General features: G+C 38.9%; 1 protein-coding gene across 4 annotated transcripts in view; it reads right to left on the bottom strand.

The window, feature by feature from the left end:
* Positions 1-13,121, bottom strand: part of Cd96 (CD96 molecule) — an 86,135-nt gene that overhangs the window by 33,966 nt on the left and 39,048 nt on the right. For all 4 annotated transcript variants that reach the window (XR_261254.1, XM_005386365.2, XM_013515037.1 and 1 more), the window contains exons 6-8: positions 10,688-10,778; positions 7,470-7,658; positions 1,106-1,198 (exon numbers count right to left, since the gene is read on the bottom strand). Coding sequence is in view for 3 of the 4 variants with exons in the window: in XM_005386365.2 (XP_005386422.1) it covers positions 1,106-1,198; positions 7,470-7,658; positions 10,688-10,778 (373 nt within the window). In the remaining variant the exon portion in view is untranslated. The remainder of the gene's footprint in view (positions 1-1,105; positions 1,199-7,469; positions 7,659-10,687; positions 10,779-13,121) is intronic.

The following is a 13,121-nucleotide window of genomic DNA, read 5'->3' as shown; positions in this document are numbered from 1 at the left end:
GAAGACGCTAATATTTACTGATTGAGGAATGCCATAGTCTTCTACAATTTATTACTGAATGATGAACTGAGGCTAATAAATAAGCAAGAAGAAGGAGAAGAAGGAGAGGAAGAGGAGGAAGGGAAGAGAAAAAGGAAGGGGGAAGGGAAGGGAGAGGGGAAGGGGGAGGGGTAGAACACATTAAAAACAAAAAAGACTAGATCATCATAAAGGTTTTGTTGAGCTATTGCAGGCATCTCTCACTTGCCATCGGCTTCCTTTTCTGAGAGGTATCTACTTGTGACAGTGGCTGTGGGCTATATGCCAAAACCTACTGGCTAAAGGGATTATTCATTCCTACAGGCTGCCTTTTAAAATTCCATCTTCAATTCTCATTTTCAGATAAAACTGATAGCTTTAATTATATAAGAAATGAAAGTCATATTTCTACTTATATAGACTATGAGTTTTTTTTTTCTTAAAGAGAGAAAGTCACCTTGCTTCTGTGTTAAACACAAAGGCCATCAACCTGCAAATTTATGATTTGTTTGCAGCAATGCCAACCTCTGAGAACCACTGCCATTCCTTTGCCATAGCAGCACTGACCCAGGGTCCTCCGCCACTGATGATCCCACAGATGGGAGGGCTACATTTGTAGTCCTCAACAGCCAGCTTAATTAATTAGAACCCAAACTAGTTAACTACTGTTAACTAGAACAGTAGATTAATTTGAACCCAAATAAATTTAAATTTGAAGTAATGTAACTATCTTTGGCCCACGGGATGCCATTTTGTGACCCAGTTTTTTTGAGCTCCCCACTAAGATCTTAGTTATAGAGGTGGACTCCCAATTTATTAGCCTATTCAAAATATGTACTAACCTATTTAATGATAAACACAGAGTTTAAATTCCTCTCTAAATATTGATCTACTCCAAGTCTCCCTTAGGCTTTAAGTGAAGGACTTCGGAAGCTGTGTTAAATCTTTAAAGCCATGAGAACAGTATTTAACGGGCTTATCTAAAATTTCATAGCAATCTGGCTGAAGTTTTTTGTCTTTAACCATCTGCTAGGTTAAAGGACTGATAACTTACAGAGAAAAAAAAACAGTGTGAAGGTATTCTTACTTGTAAGAGGTGCGCTGTTGGTGGGAGAAGGTTGGGTCCCCAGGGTAGATTCTGTAACACTGAATGGAGAATCCGTTGGGATATTTACGGAGCCTGAAAGGGAAGCCAGGAGAAGGGGAAGTTAGGCAGATAGGGCACAGGTCCCGAACAGGTAATTTAAAGTGAACTAAAAGGTCTAAATTAGCATAGCACAAGGGACTATCAAGGGCTTAAGGAAATAGCAGAGACAGGTCCTTATTAAAATGGGAGAGACCTTAGAGAAAGTGAAATGCAAATGAAGCAGCTTACTTACCAGAGGGCAAAGACTGATCCGCAACCAGGAGCATCCCTGCTTTCTGTCTCGTACACCTCTACCAAAAACTGTATACACAGCCAAGGGACCCAGACATCTATGGTTTCTGCCTTACAGAACACCCCTCTATGAATAGTGGAGAGCTTTTCTTTTGTTCTTTCCAATAAACATGCCCTTGGCAATTCCTACTACTTGCTGTTTGCTATTTTATTGGCTTCAATCATCTTTGCTCCAAAACAAGGACCCAAGAGTCAGACAGACCCATTTACAAAAGGATCGGACAGACACAGCGAACAAAACATTGAAATAAGAAGACAAAGCCTTGACACAGTTCCTAAAAATATTTTACTTTAACTTCCTGATTACCTAATAAATACATATTGAAGAGGAGGAAGGGAAGACGAAGGGGAAGACAAAGGGGAAGGGATAGGGATTGAGGGGCTGTTACGGGCAACGCGATGAGATTTAATGGTGAACAAAGACAGCATGCAGCTATCTTTAAAAAGCAAATATTCAAGAAAGAAGTTAATGAGGCACTGTGTGGACCAGGTGACATGGGATTGCAGCATGGGGCAACCAGCAAGATTCAAATTTCTACAAATGTTTCCTAAAGAGAGTGACATGTAATTCAAGACATGGGAAGCTTATGATAGCAGTTAATGTTTGAAATACTCCAGAAATAACCATGTGGTTTACAAAGTCCATAAACTCACAAAATTTTAGCAAGAGTAGAGACAAATGATACAGCAACCTAATTAGATATAATATCAGTAAGTTTAAGATCTATAGTATTGTTTTGATCCTTCTAACTTTCTTGGCTACAATTTTTCTTTTGTGTGTGTGTAAATAGAGACTAGAGCATGTTCTTTCCCTTATTTATATTTTGCATTCATTTCATTTATTTCAATTTCCATTATTGTGCTGTAAAGTAGATATATTGAGGTAGAAAACAATTTACAAATGCCATAAGGATCTGCTAGCTTCAGGAATTCATGGATTAAAAGTGCTTAGATGATTTTTGAGGTTGGAGAATTTTGCAGTTTTTCTTGATAGAGTGCATTGGACACAGCATCACACATTATGACCTATATCACTTAGATATTTAATTACAAACTATACCAGTAGTTCTTTTCTGTCATTTACCTTAAGGACAAGGGTATGCTATTTAATTGCCCCCCCCTTGATAGCACATAGGACCGGTGGAAGAAATCTGTTTCCACGATCTGTGTTTTATACTTGTCATTGGCAGTGTAGCTATTGCTGGTGGCTGTAGGCAGTGCCCACTGTTGGTTATCATGTAAACGTTTTTGTGCTGTTAATCTCCTAGGAGAGTTATATGTATCAGCTAGACAAAATGCCCATGCTCTTCCTTTCTGTCATCCAAAAGAAATTTGAACTCTTCAGCGTATTTTGTCATGTGGCTTCCTACTACACTACCAACTCTGATACTGAATATCATCTTTGCTCTCACTCTCCTTCTCTCTCAAGTTATACATTCTAACCAATAGGCAAATATTTCCACAGGATTTCTCAAACACAGTACCTTTCTTGGTCTTTGTTCCTGCTGCTTCCTAATACTTTCTTATCCTCATGATCTCTAGAATATGGCTTCTCATGAGAAAACCTGAGGATATTTTGTATTTTTCAAATAGATCTTTATGAGTGCCTACTACTTTTAAAATATTGTGTTTCAAGACTGTATTTTAATATATGCTTGTAACATATTTTGGTCATATTCCCTCCCCTACTATGCCCTCACCCCTCAATGTTTACCTTGATGTTTATTACTCAATCCCACCATGTACTCCCTTCACGAGAAGACATTTGTTTTATCCCTCACTGTACTTGTGGATCTTAGCAGGTGACAATGACAGATTCAATGCATAAAAATTGATTAACACTGAAAGAAAAAAGATCACCTTTAGGTGCATATATGACTGCTGGCAGATCAAAGCATCATCTTCTGAAACAGTACCTCAGTAAGATGGAACATGGGCCTTGAAAATAAATGCTTAGAAGTTTTTCTCCGTGGATTGATTAGAACAGAGGTTGGTAAACTATGGACTTCCGTCAAATCCTGCCCATTGCCTGTGTTTGAATTTTTGTTGGAACGCAGTTGTGTCTATTGTTTATGTGTTGTCTATAGCTGCTGTGACAGAACTGAGGGATGTGATAGAGACTAAATAGTAAACAAAACCTGAGGTATTAATTACCTGGCCCTTTACAGAAAAAGGTTTGTGAACTCGTGGAATGAAAGATGTTGATAAATTATGCTCAATCCCAGAGTTCCATAATGGGAAGGATTTATTTTTCACTGGGAAAGATGTATTTTTCATTGAAGTATGTCTGTGTTAGGATACCATTCCTTTATATTTCATTAACAAATGTCTTCGGAAGCTGAGAGCTTCAGCCTCCTTGCTAGGAAGATATCACTGTAATATTAGCATTCTGAGAAGAACTTTTTACCCTGTGATAAACATGATACATAGTTTTCACCTGAGACCAAACCAAACCAAACCAAACCAAACCAAACCAAACCAAACCAAACCAAACCCAACAAGACAACCCTGTGTCTGGTTTCAGATTGGACTCTAAAGTATAAACTCTGCTTATTCAAAACAAAACTCAGAGGATGTGAAAGGGAGTGTGATTATAACCTAGCAGGGAAAAGAAATTTCCCCAATTTCAAATGCAGAATCGTCAGAGACATCTCGTCTAGTTTTCAGATCACTGCATACATCATGACTGCTGTGAGAGGATGAACTGTTTGCCTAAAGCATCTTCATTGCTTCCCTGTGTGTCCACTCTGGATCAGGCTGGGCTACATTCTCGGAGCCAGTGTAGGGACAGCAGCAGCCGTGGGTTTGACCCCCAAGGACAGCAGGGTCAATTCTGGGGCTCCCTGAGAGCATGTGCTGGCCTTATCTGCCCCACCTAGAAATACACCAAACCCCAGGGCTTGCTAGATCCTTTCTTCTCAAAATATGTTCCATAGACCAAGAAAACAGTTTTTTAAGGTCTTAATAGAAATGTAGAATCTTAGTTTCACCCCAGCCTTAGAATCCTAATCTATATTTTAATGAGGTCTTTGGGTGAGTTATATCTACATGAAGGTTCTCTACTGATATTCTCAGGAACCGAAGGATCGGTCACAGGTACCAGGCTAGATGAACTGCAGAAAGCCATGAAACAAGAAGTATTTGTCTGACATTTTCCACCTCAATATTCAGAGGTCCTATTGTCTCACCGTAGAGATATCACTTTTTATTCCTCTCTCTACACCCCCAAATACACAGGCACACTTACACATGCACACACACATATATACAAGCATACACATACATACTCTGCCTGTCAACCCTTGTGGAGGACCACCTAGGTGACTCTCCTTGAAAGAGGAGGAATTGCCTCCATTTTGGCTGAGCCTGAATCTATTTCCATGCATTGATGTGTACAGAGCTGGCTAGGACTTTTCCTTCTCGCAGAATTGGCTTTAAGTAATGCATATCTGTCCAGCTGAGGTGCTGCCATCTTTGAAAATGGCAGGTGTGCTTCCTCAGAGCCCCCGTTGTTCCCACGAGTGAGCCAGGATGAGGCAGGATGTGTGAGCCAATGCTCCATGCTGTTGGCTGGGATAGAGGCTATGACTTCCTGGGGCTTCAAAGATTACTGATCAGAGCTGAAGCACTGACCCCAAAACATTAGACACTATCTCAATTGTGTTATGCAGATGACTCTTTCTGCAGATCCTTCTCTCTGCATATTGCAGAGGTGGTTTCAGGCCTCCTACCTAGCCCAGCTCATGGCACTCACCTGTTTCCCACCACTCTCACAGTCACTCACCCTCAAGCCACTCCCTTCTTCATGAATGAAGAAAACCTGGGTTCAGCCTTGGGTCGAGGCCTTTGCTCCGGATGGCCATCATCATGGCTGGACTTAGGACCCCTTGGCTCCCCATAACTACAGATATGCCTTAGTGTCTTTATTCTCGCCGTGGGTTGCACTGGAAGTGGTAGGTTGAAATGAACTCACTAGAATTCCAATAACTTTTCATGGGATTACAAATACAGACTTCCTGGGCCATGTGAGGACTGGGAAGGGCTCTCTATATGCCCTCAGTTCCCACTCTGTCCCAAAGGTTTTTATTTCAACAGTTACAGTTGGAAATTCACTTAATGAACGCATTTCTGTCAAGGCTGATGACAGCCAATCTATTGTCAGCCTGGGAGGAAATTTGTATTCAACTCCTGGAATAAAATAAAACAAGTTATCTCTCCTCCACTTTAAACAAACAACAACCTCAGGAACCCCCATACTTCCAGTATACCAAGCAAATGGAATGCAGCATTTTAGACATTCTGACAAGCTACAGGGCAGGCTGCTTCTGGAAAGGACATTTTGTTTCTGTTTCATCTGTTTGTAGATACGGACTCCTGGGAATTCTGCAGGCCTTGGTGCTCATAGTTGCCAGGTCTCAAATCAAGCTCCTTTGGATCCTTCCTTCTTGAGTTCTGTGAGCCTCTCTGAACCTCACTGAGCACCTGAACTTCCTAGGAGAGGCTGTACTTCAGAACACTGTTCCTTGTTACCTCTAGCATGGTGACCCTTTTCTGGCACAAAAGGGAATAAAATTCTTTCTTTCCTCGCTAAATCTCTTTCCTCTTCTGTAATGTTCAGTTCTTCTCTAGCACTGAGATGTCATTTTTCTTCTTGCTTTTCATTTCAGTATCTTGTCAGCAATAATAGCTTGATAAGGCACTGACGGTTGCCGCAAGCAGCAGATGTGTATCCGGAGTTCATCAAGCACCCGGTAGTACCACCACGGGCCCACAGCTTGTGTGGAAGCAAGTGTTTAAAGAGCGTGTAACACAGGGAAATCTGATAAACTCGATGGCATCGCTTTACAGAGCCTCAGCTACACTTTCTAACTTATTCACAGTGATTTATGTCAGACGGGACCAGAATGTGAGCTATAATTTTGGGAAATGAAGTTCTTCAAGATTTATTGTCTTTAATATTTGATCATTAAGGCTAAAGGCTCATTTGGCAATTTATAATTAACCACCTGCTCAGCCCCTAAAATTACACCAGATCAAGGACTGTCCTATAAAATTGAAATTATATGTGCTTTTGGGGTTTTGGAATTAGTATTCTTCCTTATTACCTTAAAAGTGTTAATTATTTTTTGATCTTGCAGTCAAGCACAATTTTACCGTCAGAAAATTTTGTTTTTCAGGCATGAAAATATGATTCTCTTTCAGAATTCTTAGATTCTGTCAAAACTACTGGCAAATCGATGTGAGAAAGTTAACTTCAAGGCTGCAACCCTACCCTAGTCCAGCCTTCTAGGAAAAAGGTGTCTTTATTCCTGAGGGAACTAGGTGATATTAAGTAAGGCTATTTTATTGTAAATCCATCACAGTTTTGGAATGATTGACTCAATTTGTTCATACATATGCAGAGACACACAGGTAGGGCTCCGGGGCTGATGTCACTTCCCCAACATCAGAATGACTCCTGCTTCTGAGCAGTGGGAATAGTTCTGAGACACACACCTCTCTTTTGCCAAGGATTCCAATAACCAACCACTGTATTTGTGAAAGAGCTTCTTGATGCAAAGAAAACCTCCCTCATAAGTCATTCTGCTGTTATGAGCATGTTGTAGACTATAGTATGTCTGAAAATAGGATAATGGTTAAAGAGCTTAATAATCTTACATAGAGAGTTATAATAATAATTTTCAATTCTGTTTAGTTTCATAATATTACCATTAAATATGCAGCTATGACAGTCATCATAAAAGACTTCCTCTTTCTAGGCGTATCTTCTGTCAGTGCATATGACCCCAACTTTTGTGTAGTAAAATCTCTTATTTTACCTGGCTTAAGGTAGTAAATATTCTGGTTAGCTAAAGTTTACATTACATAGAGAGTTCTGAGTTTTTCTTAGATTAAAATGTTACGGACATAATGAATATTATTATATTCTTTCCAACTAGATGTGCTCTGAAGTCTTGGCAGTTGTGGACAGTCCTTGTTAAATAGTTGTGGACTTATTAAACAGACAACTCACCCAAGGAAAAAGTGATCTTTTCCGATGAGGTATTCCACACTTTATTTCCAGGGACTGGAAACAAAGCTATACACCAAATTGTGAGGTTGTTTGATTGGGCTGGTTTATTACTATGGCTCTTTTTTAAAACAGACTTCAGTTCCAGAAATCCATTTTTGTCTTTCCTCTCTTCATTAGTAATATGTAACTCTATAAGACAGATAAAAATTGTTAGTTGTTATAATTTGCTACATCAATTATACAATGCTGCTAAGATATCAATTTATGGTTTTTATTTTGTTTTGTTTTGATTTGCTTTTTGAGATGGGATCTTGCCCAGGCTGACCTTGAGCTTAGGGCCTCCAATGGTCTTTCCATCCCAGCCTCCTAAGTAGTTGGGACTATAGGCTTATGCCACTGCATTCAGTTAATGAGTGGTACTATAGTATGTACAGTAGTCAAACTTCAGCTTTTGTGAAGTGAGGCTCAGTTCCAGCAGAGCTGGAGTTAACCTGAGCTGTTTATTAAAGCTCCTAGATGCCATTCATTGATCCATGATACAGGGATTAAGTGCATTGATTAATAATACTTGTGGCCATGAGTCCAAGGGGTTGGGGGAAGACTGTCCCATCTCATCAGCACTGTTTATTAATAATGGTCAAGTTGATGAGTTTTGGAGTGGGTTAGACCGAGGGAAGGCTCTGCAGTAGAGTTTGGTTTTATAGCAGTTGTCAGACATATAAGCTTAAATACTGCATGATTTCTCTTATATGAGAAACCCAAATAACAAATAAAGAACAAATTAAAAGATAATAAATAGTAGGGAAATGATCTTTCTCAAATGGGAAACCATTTGAGGCCACAATGAAGAGATGGGAGAGGGAGGAGGGAGGGGAAGGAAAGGAGACTGGTTTATTCTCATTGCTGAGACAAAATACCTGACACCCAAAGTTAAGGAAGGAAAGGTTTATTTAGCTCACAGTTTGTGGAGGTTTCAGTCCATACTTGGCTGGCTCCGAGGCAGGGTGGCACATGGCACAAGGTAACTGTTCAGTGCCAGAAGACAGCAAAGCAACAAGAGCAAAAGGGAGGAGCAGCAGCAAGCAGCCTCTTTCCCTCCCTTACATTGTATGCAGACTATCTGCCCCAGGGCGGGTGTAGCACTCACACCCATATTCCCAACATCGGACTACGGATCAATCAAAAATCTAGAATAGAAGTCCACCCCATGACTGCATGAGGATTTGTGGGGACATGCAGACACAAACCATAACAGAGATGAAAAAAGAATTAAGATGTGTTATGTACATGGATCAGCTCCACACAAGGAATGTAACCATTATGTGTTGTAAAAATGTAGTAATAAAAATATGTTCATGAAAATATTGTATCTAAGTGACCAGTAAAATATAAAGAGATTTCAATAAAGTCTTTATTTGGGGCCAGGCATGGTGGAGCATGACTGTGAGCCCAGTGCTTGGGAGGCTGAGGCAGGAGAATCACTGAGAGTTCAAGGCCAACCTGAACTACATAGCAAGACCCTGCCTCAAAACCAAGACTCTATTTGGGGCTTCTCATTCTTGAGCTGTTTTGTTTGTGCACATCTTGGTGGTTCCTGATCTGAGAAGAAAAGTACACCTGTGCTCCTTCTAGGGACTCCATGCTTTAAGTGTAACAGATAAGGAATATTCTAATGATCTTACTACCTTGTATTCTTTTCCTGAAATAAACTATAGATCTATAGGCATTTCCATTTTTGACTCTGTGTTTTCTTTAGAATTTGGATTCTCTTTAACTGCTACTGTTGGTATAACCTCCAAACATCATACATGGTGGCAGGAAATTAATGTATAACCATTTGTCCCCATAGGTTCAATCTCTCTGGACTCTTACAGCTTCCTTACAGTACAAGTTCTCAGTGCCACAACTTCAAAGAAGAAGTAGCTAAATGCAGTTGTGTGGTGGTGGAATTCTGGCCAAACAATTTGACCTTCTGGATAGTGAGAGTGATGAGCACATCGAGTCCGGGTGCTTTCCCTATGCAGAGTTTATTCACCAGGAGAATATATTCATAATAACCTTTAATACTCCCTTTGCTGTCAGGATCGCATTTTGTTCTTGCTGTGGGTGAACCGTTTTTAAAGTGAGCTAAACATAACCAGCAAGCCATGCATCAAATGGTCAATATAATCATTCAGGGATACAGTGCCTGCCTGGCAAGGGCAAGGTCGTGAGTTCGATTCCTGGTACCAGAAACAACAACAACAAAACAAAACAAAGCAAAAAAAATCATTCAGCAATGAAAGCTTTTACTTTTCCAATTAAAAATAACAATGCAGCAAGTTTTGTGACTTGGTTACTGCTAAAAATATGCTGATCTTAGAAGAAAAATGACTATGGAGAAGGCTGTTGTCCAGGCAAGATTTGCTGTCACGGTCAACACCTAAGAAAAACACAGCTTTGTGATGTGTCTCTCAGTGTGTTCCTGTTCCAGAAAGTTTTAATCCTCTTCATGAACATACTCCTTTTTAAGGGGCCAATGCCTTTATACACACTTCCTCTAGTGCTATGCCCTCAAGCCCTGCCCCAGACCCTCACAAGAAAAAGCAGAAATTATTTATTAACTGACTGAAAGCCGTGGTGCTGTACAAATTGGACACATAGACTGAATTTTTAAAAAAATGCAAGTAACAATATTGCAAAAACAGAGAATTGATTAATAATTGTATGTTGGGTCAAATATTTTTGCCTTCACATAAAATATCGGCTTTTATGAACACTTTAGTAAAAGTGTTTGTGTGTTGTTTGATGAAGTCCACTGTGTTTCATTCTGAGAAGTGTGACCCCGCATCCTCTTGGAGTAGTGAGATGGAATATTAGAAAATGATATTTAATAGGTAAGATGTGTTGCAATGTGAATTATTCTTAAATGCCAAGAACAACTTGGGCAATGAGATTTTTCATCTCTCTCCCTCTTTCCTTCTCCTCTCTTCCCCTCTCCTCTCCTCTCCTTTCCTTTCCTCCCTTCCCATCCCCTCCCTTCCCTTCCCTTTTCCCCTTCTTCCTTCCTTCCTTCCTTCCTTCCTTCCTTCCTTCCTTCCTTCCTTCCTTCCTTCCTTTTCTTCCTCCCTTCCTTCCTTTGCTCTTTCCTTCCTCCTTTCCTTCCCTTTTTCCTTCTTTCTTTCCTCCTTTTTTTCCTTCTTTATGCCAAACTCATTTTCATTGATTTATTTCCTTACCTTCTTTGTCACCTTGAAGAAACTGGCCATCAATAATCCATGAAATATTTGCTTTGGGAAATACCTTGTTTAGTGAGCAGGTAAATATACTCTAGGACAAATAGAAAGAGGATTATTTCCAAATTTAGAAGAAATTGGTGGCCCTCACATCTCCACCAATATTAACATGAGACAAATTGGCAAGAAATGATTTTCTCTACTTTTAACTGGATAGCTACAAAGTTTGTCTACTTCCATGATAGATTGTTTAAAAATGTGTAATATATCTGAGTTATTACCTATAAGGGTGTTAGAAATTTGTAAGTATATTTCCTCAGTTATTTTAAGAATCTAGGGCTACATTAATGTTAGAAGTCGGCATTATGGGTTCTGGAGAAGGGAAATCATAATTTTGTGCAGTCAGAATAAGTCCACACTAAATGGAAACCAAAAAGTAGAAGGATGAGCTATTCCATCCAGAGACCAGAGAACAATATTGTTAGATTAAAAATCTGAAAGAGATCCACACATTATATTTGCTAAATAATGTAACAGGTTATCTGTAGCAACAGATATGGAAATCATTTAATATAAATATACCACTTTTTTTTAACTACTTTTAATTTGTAAACAATCTCCCTAATTTTTTTTTTTATTTTTCTATTTTGATTTTATAGGGAAGATAGGGCATGCCTTGTTATTACCATTTGACAGATGGGAAAAATCAAGGTGTCAAAGGGTTAAAGGAAGTCAAAAGTAATTAATGTCACAATTAGGAACTACATCCCCTCAGTTCCAGGCCAAGATAGTTCCTGCTAAATATTGTACTGAAATTATAAATAAATGAAAGAGCAGATGGCTATGCTGCAAGAGGAGAGAACTCAGGTTCAGGGTTAGTTATATTTTATTTTTGACACTGTTCTTTGACTGATAGGTTCTTCCACAGCCTGGTGAAGATATCCAATAATACTTATTAAATACTTATTGCTTTAGCTGATATTCTGTCAAGTTATAATTTTATTTGAAATCACCTGTTTTCTCATCAAGAGATGTATATATTTTACCTAGTTGGTAGTACTCAAATATTTTCCTGAACTGATGAGTGTAGTAGTTGATTACTAAAGAAGAATTAACTGTATGTGATACTCAGTGGACTAATCAACAAAGTAGTTCCCCCGGAAGAATGTGAGTCTGTAGAGCTGGGAAATCAAATTCAAGAGAACTAGGTAGTATTTTTCTGATGATGTCCTTCTAATGTTCAGCTAACCATCCCTTAGTATATAACTATCAAAATCCCAAGGAAATAAGGAAACTTTCAAAGGAGGTTATCTGTTAAATCCAACAGAGTAGGAAGCTCTCAGTTTTTCCACTTAGTCAGCATTTATTTTTCCAGCTAATGGGGACAGATGCAGAGGGCAGGAGTGCAGAATTTAAAAGTTATCTATTTTCCTCCCAAGAAAACAAAAACTAGAACCTCCAAGTACATTTTTATTAAGCAAAGAGAATCCAGTTCATTGAATCCAGTAAGATGTGAAAGATTGATTTTCATGTCCAGTTGGTCAGGAAGGAATACAGAGACAAACAAAATGAACAGTTAAAAAAGAAGACTTGAAAGTTTGTATTACACTCTGCCTTTAATCTGCTTCACATCTCATTTCTTTCACCTTCAGCACTAACCAAAAGGTGACGATATGGTAAAATCAGGAACAAGGGGAGGTTCCATCATTTTGCAAAGACAAGTGGTTCCCTGAAGAAATCTTTGATCAACTTCTAAAAACAGTTGAAACGACTTGACTTTTATGAATGTTAAGGTTCAGATTTCCTGGAACAATGCAAATTTCAAATATTCTAAACTATCTCCAGACACTGTGCTCCAAAATTTGGTTTGGGAGGCCAGCGCAACGTCGTGAGTTCGATTCCCGGTACCAGAGAAAAACCAAAAAAAAAAAAAAAAAAACAAAAAAAACCCAAAATTTGGTTTGGGGATATGGTCTTTGTCCTAAACACTTCCCAGTCTCTAAAATTAAAAAGTCACAGGCTGAAGTAGTTCAACCTAAGGTCAAGCACAAAATATTACGCATATATGGTCTTATGAGCAAGCTGAGCTGTTTTTTACTTGGGAACATTTACCTGGCTTAAATGAACAAGAACTAAAACATGTTAAATTGGAAAAATAACAAGGATAGTAAATATGCATAAGACTACACCTGTACATACACACATGTACATACATGTTCCTTGGCTGAAAAGTAAAAAATCTTTTACTTATTCATTCTGCATATGTTGCAAAGAGACAAATCATGTGATTGCTTTTTCCAACACATTATTCTAAGTACATATGGAGTAAGTGAACAATAATACATACAACTATGTAGTAAGTGACAAAGAGTGTTTAAACAGTTGCATAAGAGTATAGAAAAGAGCAGCGTTATGGTTGATACATTGTGTCAACTTG

Source organism: Chinchilla lanigera, unplaced genomic scaffold (assembly GCF_000276665.1).
Source record: "Chinchilla lanigera isolate Chin_1 unplaced genomic scaffold, ChiLan1.0 scaffold00026, whole genome shotgun sequence".
NCBI lineage: Eukaryota > Metazoa > Chordata > Mammalia > Rodentia > Chinchillidae > Chinchilla > Chinchilla lanigera.
Note: the sequence above shows the minus strand (reverse complement) of the source record. Positions and strands in the feature narration are given on the sequence as shown.